The 13275-nt window shown below is 37.4% G+C and overlaps 2 protein-coding genes across 5 annotated transcripts in view; one reads left to right on the forward strand and one right to left on the reverse strand.

Annotated features, from left to right (window-relative positions):
- Positions 1-13275, forward strand: part of LOC136026470 (protein MON2 homolog) — a 483967-nt gene that overhangs the window by 133077 nt on the left and 337615 nt on the right. The gene's annotated exons all lie outside the window — the stretch shown is intronic.
- The window catches only part of LOC136026472 (calcium-dependent secretion activator-like), a 122519-nt gene that overhangs the window by 15618 nt on the left and 93626 nt on the right, over positions 1-13275 (reverse strand). For all 3 annotated transcript variants that reach the window (XR_010617294.1, XM_065703082.1, XR_010617298.1), the window contains one exon: positions 387-518. Coding sequence is in view for 1 of the 3 variants with exons in the window: in XM_065703082.1 (XP_065559154.1) it covers positions 387-518 (132 nt within the window). In the remaining 2 variants the exon portion in view is untranslated. Of the gene's footprint in view, positions 1-386; positions 519-13275 lie in introns of those variants that run through there.

The raw sequence follows: 13275 nt of genomic DNA on the forward strand, positions 1-13275 counted from the left end.
ATATATATATATATATACCCACGTTACTCAGGAGTATTTTATTAGCTACATTCAGACACGAAAGCATGTTATTTTTAGTGGAGCCCAAGGATATTTGGGGGGGGGGGGGGGCAATAATTCCGAAAAATATTTAAAAAGACATTTTTAATGAAAATTCAAGAACATTTAGTAAAAACTGTAAATGGTCTCGTTTTTTACGGTGTGCTATGGTTCCATAAAGCCCCAACAACTTTCATTGGTATCCGGACATATGCTTTATTTTCACATACTTGCACCTTCTACCATCTTTTTTGACTAAAGATATATATATATATATATATATATATATATTCTATTGTATTTTAAACAGAAGTTATTCAAAATACTGGTCTCTCCTATTGACTTACCTTTAGTATTTCAGTCAAGACGTTTTCCTCTATAACCATTCGCTCGTTAGCTGTCTTTCTATACAGAGCAACAATCATACTTAGGGCCTTTTCTCCAAATGGCACAAAATTGGGTTGAACCCAGTCAGATCCCTGGAACAGAAACTGATTTTTAAAGTCTATCAATCTATTCGTCTACTCTTCTACAGTCTATTACCGAAGGCAACAAATTAAGCGGGGAAGTTGTTTTCAACAGAACCTGTCCGGAATTCATTCTGAATCAAATAAAAAAATAGTTTCAACTGAAAGTAAGGAGCAACATTACAACTGAAACCAAACATAAATTATTACGAATATGAGGGGGAGGGGGTTCACCCTCCTTAATACCTCACTCTTTTCACTAAGGTTTGTTTTTTTGTTCTAAATGACTCTTGAAATGACTTTAAATTGAAAATGACTCTTGAAACACAAGAGCCAATTAATTAGAATAATAAGCTTAAATATAAAAAACTTAATAAGAAAAACTTTTGCGTAAAGATTGCGGTATTGAGGAGGTTGCCACCCCCTCATATGCGTAATAATTTCTGTCCGTTTTAAATTTGAACGTTAATCCTTACTTTCAGTTAAAAATAACATGTTTATTTTTATTTAATTTCTGATCATTTTTAGATAATGGCAGGAAATCCGGCTCTCCCTCTGTGGGAAATTTCCTTCCCATAGGAAAAATGTCGTCATGGAAATATCCTCCTACAAGAAAAATCTCTATACTTCCCAATAACTAATACTATATTTAAACAAAGGACGAAGTTCATAGCTTTTAGCCCATTCCTCGGGGTCAAGTCATCCTCAAAGACATTGTTATTAGATATTTCGACTATGATGAATCAAATGGCTACCTCAAAATTTGGTCGGGCGACTTTGGGGGAAAAAGGGGCGTGGGAGGGGGCTAGCTACCCTCCAACATTTTGGTGACTTAAAGTGGCACTAAAAGTTTCGATTTCTGATCAAATGAGCGAAGAACACTGGTTCAATAAGATCAAACCATAAAAAAAGCACATTCATGATCTTTTTCTGGCAAAAATAAAAATTCCATAATTTTGTATAAAGGAGATTCAAACATCTGCATAATGGTTTTCTGGTGTGTTGAATTTGACGGTGTGTAAAATTTTTAATAATCATCACTATTAAGATCACTTATTGTGATTAAATTAAGATCTTAATTCTATTTTTATTAAGATCACTTGATGTTTTAGCGATGTTTCCCCTCCCCCTTTTTAAAAAATTGGGAAAATTTTCTCAGACTCTTAACTTTGGATGGGTAACATTGCACGTTATTAATTTTCTAGATCCCTCCTTACAAGATCGTTACCACGCTCGGTTTGATACAAGCAAAACTTGAATATAAAGATATATTTCCCTCCGATACTGGTTAAAAGGTTAATAAAAAAAAAAAAAAAAAAAAAAAAAAAGTTTGGGGACCTTACGGTTAAGTAACTTCCCACAAATGAATCTCAGATTTTTTTTTCTGCCTGGTGAGGCAAAAATACAACCAAGTACAAGCAAGAATACTTTCTACTTCCCCTTCAAGCCCCACCCTTACCTTAGATCCTCCTGAGCCATCGGTGGCGCATAGGGCGTCGAAAAAATCTCTCCATTCATCACGAAGCTGTGCAGCTGCAGTGATATCTTCCCATTGCGGAGTGAGGGAAATTTTTGCCTTTTTTAGGTCCCGATCATACTGCCTCCGCAGTGTGTGTTTTGGTCAGCCTCGTCTTCGTCTTCCTTCAGGCTGCCACTGATACACTCTTAAGGGAAGTCTGTCTTCGGGTATGCGTAGAACATGACCCAAATATGTCCATCTTCGTTTCTTCAAAACTTCGGTCACTATGGGCTGGTTTGTTTTCAGCCGGATTTCCCTATTGGTAATTTTCTGATGCCAACTGATTTTGAGGATCCTTCGAAGGGTCGAAAGGTCTGTTTCGAAAGGTCGAGGAAGATATGTAAAACGTTTTCTAGAGGAATTTTCTATGGACTGTCTGAGATATTTGTTTGACTGTATATTAAACAGTAAGTTGTACAAAATGTGGCTTGACCCCACTTTCTCTAACTACAATGGAAAAAAAACGTTGTGATGGTTGGGTCACGTTTTAAGGCCAATAGATTGCTAAAGTTGTGATGCTTAACCATACATGCGGGGCCAGATCCTATGTAGGACATCCCCTAATGGAATGGGAACAAGTCATAGGTAAGAATTCAAAGAAAATTGAAGGATCTTTATTTGAAGGGGTATTGAGTGAAGCCGATTGACTTACTTAGTTGAGGTTAAAGTTGTTGCAGTAAATAAATAGACGCTTCTAGGGGACCAGGTCTAGAGGGAGCCCTAAGGGTAGATACTGCCTCAATATATTTAAAATTATAGCCATTTAAATCGGCTCTAATTAGTGCTAAAGAGTTGACAGATTGTCACTGTGCGTTTTGAAAAAATTTGAAAATTTCTCATCTGTAGATTTTTTAATTTTGAAATTTTTATTTTTACAAAGTAATTATAATATACAACTCTTTGTCTGCATAGGTTGACACAGTTATTCTTCCTTGGGGATATTAGAGGATTTTCTTAGTGGTGGGTGGGGCTTGATCAGACCATAACCTCGTGGGTGCTAGGATCCATCTAAAGTTAAAAGCGATACAGAAAAACAATAAACAGACAACACAAAAACCCTTCAACGTTGAGACACTGAACGACAAGGAAACAGCACGAATGTTCCAATTAGAACTTTCAAATAGATTTGAAGACCTGCAATCGGGATTAGAACCAAGGGCTGATGTCGAACGAATGTGGGAGAAACTTAAAACCACGTACAGAGAAGTTGCAGAGGAGAAATTAGGCTATAAGAAGAAAAAGAAAGAAAGATAGATTTCCGAACGAACCTGGAAACTAATTGATGCAAGAAAATCAGCCAAACTCTCCATTTTGGTGGCCTCAGACGCATCTGAATTAATTGTTCAGCAAGTCTCATATAGAGAAATAGACAAACAAGTAAAGAAGAGTGCCCGGACCGACAAGAGGCAATTTATTGAACAGAAAGCAGCTTTGGCGGAAAAAGCAGCAAAGAAGGGAGATTCAAAAACAGTCTATAGATTAACCAATGAGATGATTGGAGTCAAACCTAACAGGACTAATATAGTAAAGGATGAGAATGAAGCCCTTTTGACAGACCCTTTGATGATTGACGAGAGGTGCGCAACCCACTTCGAGAACCTACTAAATAGACCGAGAATAAATGACCAAGATATAATTCCTGACACTCCATTTATGATTCTTAATGTAAATGAAGAACCACCGTCTCCAGAAGAAATCAAAGCCGCTATCAGAAAGTAAGAAACAGAAGAATGCCAGGAGTAGATGGCATTACATCTGAGATGCTGAAAACTTCAGTCTGCGACTGCATGACAGTTTGGGTTGAGCTGCTAGCTCAGATATGGAGTGAACAGAAAATGCCCAGTGACTGGACGAAAGGAACCGTTATTAGGCTCTTCAAAAAAGGCGATGCGCTTGCTTGTGGCAACTGGAGAGGTATTAACATAATGTCGATACCTAGTAAACTTTTGTCATCTCAGATGTAATGCCATCTACTCCTGGCATTCTTCCGTTCCTTACTTTCTGATAGCGGCTATGATTTCTTCTGGAGACGGTGGTTCTTCATTTACATTAAGAATCATAAATGGAGTGTCAGGAATTATATCTTGGTCATTTATTCTCGGTCTATTTAGTAGGTTCTCGAAGTGGGTTGCCCACCTCTCGTCAATCATCAAAGGGTCTGTCAAAAGGGCTTCATTCTCATCCTTTACTATATTAGTCCTGTTAGTTTTGACTCCAATCATCTCATTGGTTAATCTATAGACTGTTTTTGAATCTCCCTTCTTTGCTGCTTCTTCCGCCAAAGCTGTTATATATATATATATATATATATATATATATATATATATATATATATATATATATATATATATATATATATATATATATATCCAGGACGTCTTCAATCGAACTCCAGGACGTCTTTGCAAATCTGGTAAAGGAGCAGGTAAAAGCACTTGCTTAATGATGCGGTCAATGGGTCTTCTTAGGACGTGTCCAAGTCATCGCAGTCTTCTATGTTTGACAATCATGACTGGGCTTGATGCTACAGCAACGGTGATGAACATAAACATTTGAGATTGTGTCGGAGTATTGAATCTTTATTTTTTATTTTTTTATTTTTTATCGTATACAGAGATGGTCACCACTAAAGCCAAGGATAAAGGTACAGTTGGTACCATGGAGGATCTCAAGATATAAGTGAAAAATAGTATTTATTCCAATAAGAGACAGCTTAGTAGCGCTGCCTAAGGAAAGAGCTATATGTCTTCTATTTATTATTTGTTTATTTGTTTTTGTTCTCGTCCACATCGTATCAAAGTGATAACTTTTGGAACTCAGGGGGGGGGGGCATACTAGATTGGAAATTGAAAGTTATAATGTTCTTCTAAGTACCGGTAACGATTGCCGGGCAGCCAGACCCCTCCCGTGGTCATTTATGCTGCTACCTGTCTTGCAAATGCTAACCATTTTGCTGTGACCCCTCAAGAAATATACCCAAAATTTAGAGACATACATTTTGTTCAAAATTGTCGATAGGTTCAGTAAATTCGCACGCGGAGATAACGCTATAGGTGGCAAATTTTATTATTTGCCAATTGTTTACAGATGGGCTATAAAGTGAAAAAGGGGAAACAGGCTTTCTTCCATGTCCATTTTCGTGGTTAAGATCAAGAACTTATGAAAATATGTAATCCATACCAAATTCAATCTCACGTTCGTCAATTCTGTCCATAATTTCGGATGTTTTGAAACCTCCGAAATTCAGAGAACCTTCGTAGGTAAAATTCAGAAATCTGGAATTTGATAAAAAAAAAGAGTGATGTGTAAGATGTGTCTTTGGCCACTTGAGTGTGACCTTCCAGACTTGTGGGGTGAAATAACAAAAATCAGCACGTTTCACTTAAAGGGTACAACAATTGCTGATTCTTCCCACAAAGTTTCGTCCCGATCTCTCCACTCTAAGCGTTTTCCAAGATTTTCGGTTTCCCCCTCCAACTCCTCCCAATGTCATCAGATCTGGTCAGGATTTAAAATAAGAGCTCTGAGATAGGAGTTCCTTCTAAATATCAAGTTTCATTAAGATCCGGTCATCGATTCGTAAGTTAAAAATACCTCAGTTTTTCCGAATTAACACCCTCCTCCCCCTAAATGAGTGGATCCAGCCCGGTTATTTCAATCACATATCTAGGACTTTGCTTATTCTTCCCACCAAGTTTCATCCCGATCTCTCCACTCTAAACATTTTGCAAGATTTTCCAATTCCCCCTCCAACTCCCCCAGTATCATCGGGTAAGATCGGCATTTAAAATAAGAGCTCTGAGACACGAAGTCCTTCTAAATATCAAATTTCAATAAGATCCGATCACCTGTTCGTAAGTTAAAAATACCTCATTTGTTCTATTTTTTTCCAAATCAACCCTCCCTTTCCAATTCCCCCAAAAAGAGCAAATCCAGTCTGGTTATGTCAATCACGTATCTAGGACTTGTGCTTATTTTTTTCACCAAGCATCATCCCGGTCTCTCCACTCTAAGCGTTTTCCAAGATTTACAGTTTCCTCCTCCAACCTCCCACAATGTCACCAGATTCGGTCAGGATATAAAATAAGAGCTCTGAGACACGAGGTCCTTCTAAATATCGAATTTCATTAAGATCCAATCAGCTGTTCGTAAGTTAAAAATAACTCATTTTTTTAGTTTTTTCGAATTAACCGAATTACCCCCCCCCCCCCCGAAAGAGAGCGGATCCGTTCCAGTTATGTCAATCATGTATCTACAACTTGTCCTTATTCTTCCCACAAGGTTTCATCCCGATCTCTCCACTCTAAGCGTTTCCCAAGATTTCTGGTTTCCCCTCCAACTCCCCCCAATGTCATCGGATTTACTTAGGATTTAAAATAAAACTCTGAAGCACGAGGTCCTTCTAAATATCAAATTTCATTAAGATAAGATCACCCTTTCTTAAGTTAAAACTACTTCATTTTTCTAGGTTTTTCCGAATTAACCGTCCCTCCACCCCCCACCCCCCCCCAGATGGTCAAACCAGAAAAGAGACTATTTCTAATTTAATATGATCTGGTCCCTGATTCGCCTGCCAAATTTTATCGCCCTAGCTTATCTGGAAGTGCATGAACTAGCGAAACCGGGACCAACAGACCGACAGACAAAAAGAAATTTTGATCACTATCTGTCACTTGGTAAGTACCAAGTGCCATAAAAAAGATATAATTATCCCAGAAAAAGCTTGCGCATTAAAAGTTTTTCCGGATGATGAGGGAGAAGGGGGTCTGAAAGTCAAAAATCAATTTTAGGATCTCAGTTAACAGTTTTTTCAAATAGTTTGGGGAAAATCGTGTTTCCATGTTTTAATGCAGATAGGCATATAAATGTAATTTTTCATGCTTCACGTAAAGCGTTTTTTAATAAAAAGAGAGTTGTCACCTAACAGCTCCCATATTACATGCTTTGTCCAAATAGATTTTTCATAATAAAGGAGGCAACAAGCTACATACTTTGGGCGTAAAATCACCCATTAAAAGGCCCCAGGGAATGTTTCTACCCGTCAACAATAGAAAGATCAGCAGGTACGATACTATACAATGTTGTACATAAATTAATGAAGCCTCAAAAGCATCATCTTTTTCTAAATAATATGAAAAAAACTTCGTTTTCTTAAAGAGTTAAAGAGGCTGCGTCCCAAAGTCGAACCTTAAAACGTACAGGAATTAGAAAAGGCAGTTGGGGGGCTGCCGCCCCCCAAACCCCCCGCTTTTAAAGACTCTTTTCGACAGGTTTCTGTGGGGGGACTTCATTGTTACTAATTACTAGTTTCGGCGCAATGGTTCTCCTGTCCTCTTGTGTTTAACATTTTTCAAAGTTATTCCATTATTCATTCATTTCAATTATTTTTTAATTAAAAGAGGGCCTTTCCGAAGCCAAGAGCGGGGGGTTAGCAAAAAAACAAAAAACCTGTACAAAAGAGTCTTTAAAAGCGGGGGGTTTGGGGGGCGGCAGCCCCCCAACTGCCTTTTCTAATTCCTGTACGTTTTAAGGTTCGACTTTGGGACGCAGCCTCTTTAACTCTTTAAGAAAACGAAGTTTTTTTCATATTATTTCTGTACGTTTTTCTACAATCCATGGTGGATGTAATTTAATAATTCCTGTACTCCTCGTGGAGGAATTAGGAGAGGAAGTTAGGACTATAAGAAGACTATTAGGAGAGGCAAACCCCCCGCTTTTAAAGACTCTTTTGTACAGGTTTAATTATTTTTCATATTAATTCTGTACGTTTTTCTACAATCCATGGTGAATGTAATTTAATAATTCCTGTACTCCTCGTACAGGAATTAGGAGAGGAACCCCCCCCCCGCTTTTAAATCATTGTATAAAATAGAAAAAAAATAGATAGAATGACCGAAATGTTTCTTTTGCTCATAAGAAGCTAATATTCTGTTATCTCTCAAATGATAAGCTGTCCAGGTGTTATCAAAATTTTTTTGATGTTGTGAAAAAAAACCGCCCGTAAGGGACTTGAACCCTTGACCCGAGGATTAAGAGTCTCACGCTCTACCAACTGAGCTAATAACTTGCATGTGTATAAATATAACTTCTCAATAGCTTTTAAAAATTTCAAATTAACATGGGCTCTTATGGAGAGAAATCCGTTAATTAAATAGCTAATGGGTGGTTTCTGGAAAACAGGGAAGGAGTTATCGGATCGAGCTGAAATTTCGCGGATAAGCTCCTGGGCCGTAGGGGACCTTAACTTGTGAATTTCAGCCCGATCGGACAACGTTAAAAGGGGTGGGGGGGGGGGGGTTGGAGGGTCGAAACTTTCGGGGGGTTAAGATTTTCCTACGAAACTTTCATGGGCACTTACTCGGAGAATTCCGCATCGAATGAGTCTTCGTACACCCAGATCCGATGTCGGATGTGACCTGTAGGCGTCTAGGAAAAAAAAAGTAAATGAATTTTAAGTGGCTATGCGTGGTTTCTGGAAAACAGGGAAGGAGTTATCGGATCAAGCTGAAATTTCGCGGATAAGCTCCTGGGCCCTAGGGGACCTTAACTTGTGAATTTCAGCCCGATCGGACAACGTTAAAGGGGGGCTTGGGTTGACAGGTCGAAACTTTCGGCCAGATTTTCCCCATGAAGAAAAAGTTGGAGGGGGATGAAATTTTGCAGGTTTCTTAGTTGGAGCTCGGGCTACGAAATGCATTCCTCCCCATCCGTCTGCGACCACTGGAACCGAAGATCGCTTAACATTGTCGTGTGTCGCCTCTTTATAGAGGCACGAGTGTGCCTCCTTGAAACGTACAATTTTGCTTACCCAAATGGGTAACTAAAAAATTAAAATTTAAAATCATCAGGAAAATTTACTTATAGTACGGTAAAAAAAACTGTTTGATTTTTCTTTCTGTTTTTTTTTTTTTTTTTTTTTTTAATGTATTCGAAATGAATGAATGAATTCCAAAATAAACAATTTAGGCGTTACTCGACAGTTCCTGGAAAGTACAAGAAATTTTCAGTCCAAAAGTGAACAAAATTTAACTCAAATGTGATACAACTAGCAAAACAGCCTGTCGAAAAGCAGCCATAAGAATAGCCTAGGATCCCCTCGATAAAACTGTTCCTGAAAATTTCCATTCCGATCCCTCAATCTTGAAATAAAACTGGATACACCCTTTTCTGATGATTAGAAACAAAATGAACTCTGAGTTCAGAATAGTAATAATTGTAATAAAAAAAAACCTTCGGAGAAACATTGACTTCAGCTACCCGTCGTGCAATTTCACGTGGTTGGCTAGTTATTACAAAACTTATCTATCATGTAAAAGAAAAAATTAATTGATTACACATCGATCAATAGGTTTTTATTTCTCTTACAGATTTTTGCGTGGGTGAGTAACTTTTCAACTGTACTTGTAACGCTATTCGAAGGATATATTTCGACCATTTATTTTTCTTTCCACGTTTTTAAGCCACAGGATCAAAGGTGAGTCGGCATAACTTGTGAATATTTAATAATATAAGTTAATACATGATTTCTGTTTTCAAGACTAGTGGTTGACCTGCCTAGTTAATTCTAGTTTAAAGCTGGCTGCCGAGTTAATTTTAGTTTAAATACATGATATTTGAAAATATAATAAAAAGGATGATATTAGTATAATATAATTTTTGCTTGCAAGCTTAATATTAGCCTACAGGACACCCCAAAACCAGGTTTCACGACTAATGGTTTACCTGCCTAATTAATTTTGGATTAAAGATACCTGATATTTGAAATGATAATAATAAGAACAAGATAGAAAGGGCATTTGAAAGGATAATATTAGGTGTTTTGCAGTTTAAAGAACTTCAAAAAAAAGGAATTGCAATTTCACACAGTAGTTCATTCCTTGACACAGTTTCAGCTTTCGGAGCTTCTCCTGTAAAAGGCTCCTTACTCAGATGCCACATAGAATGTAATAAAAACAAAACAAAACGTAATGGCATTTTGAGACAGAAAACATGATAGGAAAAGTGCAAATACTTGCCGTCTTCAGTGCAAAAGGGTGCAGTGCAACATACTATCATAGTATGCTGCAAAATAATATCAATAAACACTTTCGAGAAACAGAAAACTAGTGAAACAACATAAAAGAAATCATATAAAAACATAAAACCGAGAAGTTTAAGACGTAATCAAACCAACAATGCAAAAAAAAATGTCACCCTTGGACATGAAAATAAAAAAAGCAACTGTACAAGACAAGATCAAGATACATTCAATCATGTAATTTCAAACGCCTTCTCTCCACTGCTTTTGACGCGGCTAATTCTCTATTAGGTTTTTGTTTGCCTGATTTGGCTTGGTTTTAATTTTTGGGTCTATTTGGGGTTTATAGGTAGACTAAGCTTCATCCAGTTTGTTACTAAAGAGGCACAGGAAAACATCACCCTTACCCCAACAGTATTTTTGTGGATATATTTCTCTATTTATACATCCTCCCAATATGATTGCAGTAAGCCTTCTTCGCTACAAATTAGATTTGTGTCGTCAAGAAGAACAAAAGGAATTATGTTGTGAAAAACCTGGAGGCTTAACACAGAATCAAACATTTCTGATATGATATAGACGGATTTTGCTATTGACAATTCATCTTCGCGCAAACTTTCTCTTGATGATTTGTGTTTGAGAGAGGTGGTTGTAGGATTTTAATTTAGGAAAGAGGGGTTCTGTAAACCCTACAACCAAAACTAGATAGTGCTTCATCTCTGCTAAAACTTAAGTAAGAAAGACAGTACTTGAATGAAGCTGTCAAAATATAAACTAAGATTTAGACCCTACACCTAGGCAGTGAATCATTCAATCGTTTTAAAATGGGACTTGCGACGTAAGTACACTTATGCCTGGTCTCTTTCCAATATTAAATAAAAAAAACAAGTTTTTTTTATTTAATTTCTGAACGTTTTGAATCAATGCATGTTTTGATTTTGGCTCTCCGCAGATGAATAATTAAAACAAAATTTGCATTTTTTTTTTTTGGCTAAATGGCTTTCTCATAATTTTGATCGTATGATTTTGAGAAAAAAAGAGCGGAGGAGGAAGCCTAGTTGCCCTCCAATTTTTTGGTTAATTAAAAAGGCAACTAGAACTTTTAATTTTTTACGAATCTTTTTATTAATAAAAGATATACGTAACTTATAAATTAGCTTACGTAAAGAGCTTTTGTATTCTCATGTTTTTATTACATACTAGCTGTTGGGGTGGCGCTTCGCGCCACCCCAACACCTAGTTGGTGGGGCGCTTCGCGCCCCCCCAAGCCCCCCCGCGCGCGTAAGTCGTTACGCGCCATATTAGTTACGCGCCATTGTAGTTGTGTCCCTGTGTCCCACCTGTGAATATAGATAGATTTATATATGTGTTTCAAACTACGTAAAAATTGCGAAAATACAACATTTTTGGCTTTCCCACTACTGGGAGCTTTCCGTTTCCAATTGCCAGCAATTGATCTGAAAATGTTTGACCAGAGTCATCGTTTTGCAATCGGACACGCATATTTGTAGTTAATTTTAATATTTTTACGTGTGCCCATAAATTAGAATTTTTCAGGCAAGCATTCATTTCGTCTGCAGGAGTTAAACTACGTAAAAATTGCGAATATACAACATTCTTGGCTTTCCCATTGTCTGTGCATATACAAAGCCGTATGTACTAATACTGACGTCATATGCAAACGCTCTTTTTACAAACAAACAAACATGCATACTTAACCGCTTCATTTGGTTCCAAAACTGTGTCGATTGACTTGTAAAGGACTGCCTGGTCTCGAATCTTGGTCAAAACAATATTGTTGATTTCGTGGACGTCTATATTTTTGGGTGCGAGAATCGCTCTTTCATTTAGCCATTTATTATTTTTATAATTTTTTAGAATATTCGGAAATACTTTTTCAATCAATTCATTTTTGGACGTCACTAAATTACAGAAATCAGCAGGTAGTTGTATACGCCCTGAAATTGAGTATCGTATCATAAATGTCTTTTTGTTCCGACGTTAACTTGGAAATGTTATTTTGTACATACGACAATAGATCACTCGTACTGTAACTTTGTTCACGATCCAATTCTACACATGTCGAAACAGCAGCGATACGGTTAGATGAAGGCATTCCCAAATCCTGAAGAGGTTTGTTTGCCATACGTACGCACAAATCTTCTATAATAACTAAAGTGTAGTTATAAATTTCTGATGTAAAATCAAAAGTCATATCTGACGTCTCTAACTGTTTTCGACGGAGTATATCTACGGACATTTTTGACTTATATTTTCCCCATAACTCTGTAGGAGCTGATGGAGAGCAAGTTGTTAAAATGATGCCAAACAATGCACGAATTTCACTTGGGGTTGACGTTTCGCACGCGTCATTGATGCAGTTATCCCAGTGTTGGTCATTCTCCAATAAATTCAGAGCTTGGCATGCACTACGGTAAGTGTCATGTATAGTACCATTTACAGTCCTCAAATACTCAAAGGATGTCGGACCGGGTACATTCACCAAAAGCAGGCGTAGAAAGAAGCATTCATGTTGATTGGGGTGACCGGTGTAGAGTCTTCCTATCGTGGTATCTTTGAAGATGGTAGGTTGGCCGTCGACTGACTTACCCTGTTTTCGACGTTCAAATACTTTATTTTTAGTATTCCACGTGTAATACGAAGGCACTTCAGTATACAGCAGTTTTTGCAAAAGAATCATTTTTGCAAAGCGAAAAAAAAGCTGTTAATTTTGTATCCGATGGATTCAGGGCTCTTTGTTGCACGTTGGTTTCCGAGAAATAAACACGTTGACCATTCTGTAAATGTACCGCTAAGTGAACAACAGCTGGACTACGTTCATGTATCGGAAATGAAAGAATTCGCCAAACAGCTTCTTTACTGCTTATGTATCTTCCAGCCTGATATTGTACGATTTCGTCGAAATCTTTGATTTTGGGCTGCAAGCCAAAAACTGCCATGTCACTGCCTTTGTTGACGTATTTACATATGTATTTGATTGCCTTTACGGAGTTACAGTATTCAACGTTTATGTGTGCATTAAATGTTTTTGATAATAATGGGGAATATGGAACAACCCACTGGTTATCTACTTTGATGGTGGTACCGTTGCCATTGTAGGTTCTTCAGTCATTTTACAATTAGAAATTTCTCTTTCAACGGTCTTCTTACAATTAAAAATTTGTCTTTGAACGATATTCTTAAATACCTGTGTCCTGGTCGTCATTTATATT

Source organism: Artemia franciscana, chromosome 4 (genome assembly GCF_032884065.1).
Source record: "Artemia franciscana chromosome 4, ASM3288406v1, whole genome shotgun sequence".
Taxonomy (NCBI): domain Eukaryota; kingdom Metazoa; phylum Arthropoda; class Branchiopoda; order Anostraca; family Artemiidae; genus Artemia; species Artemia franciscana.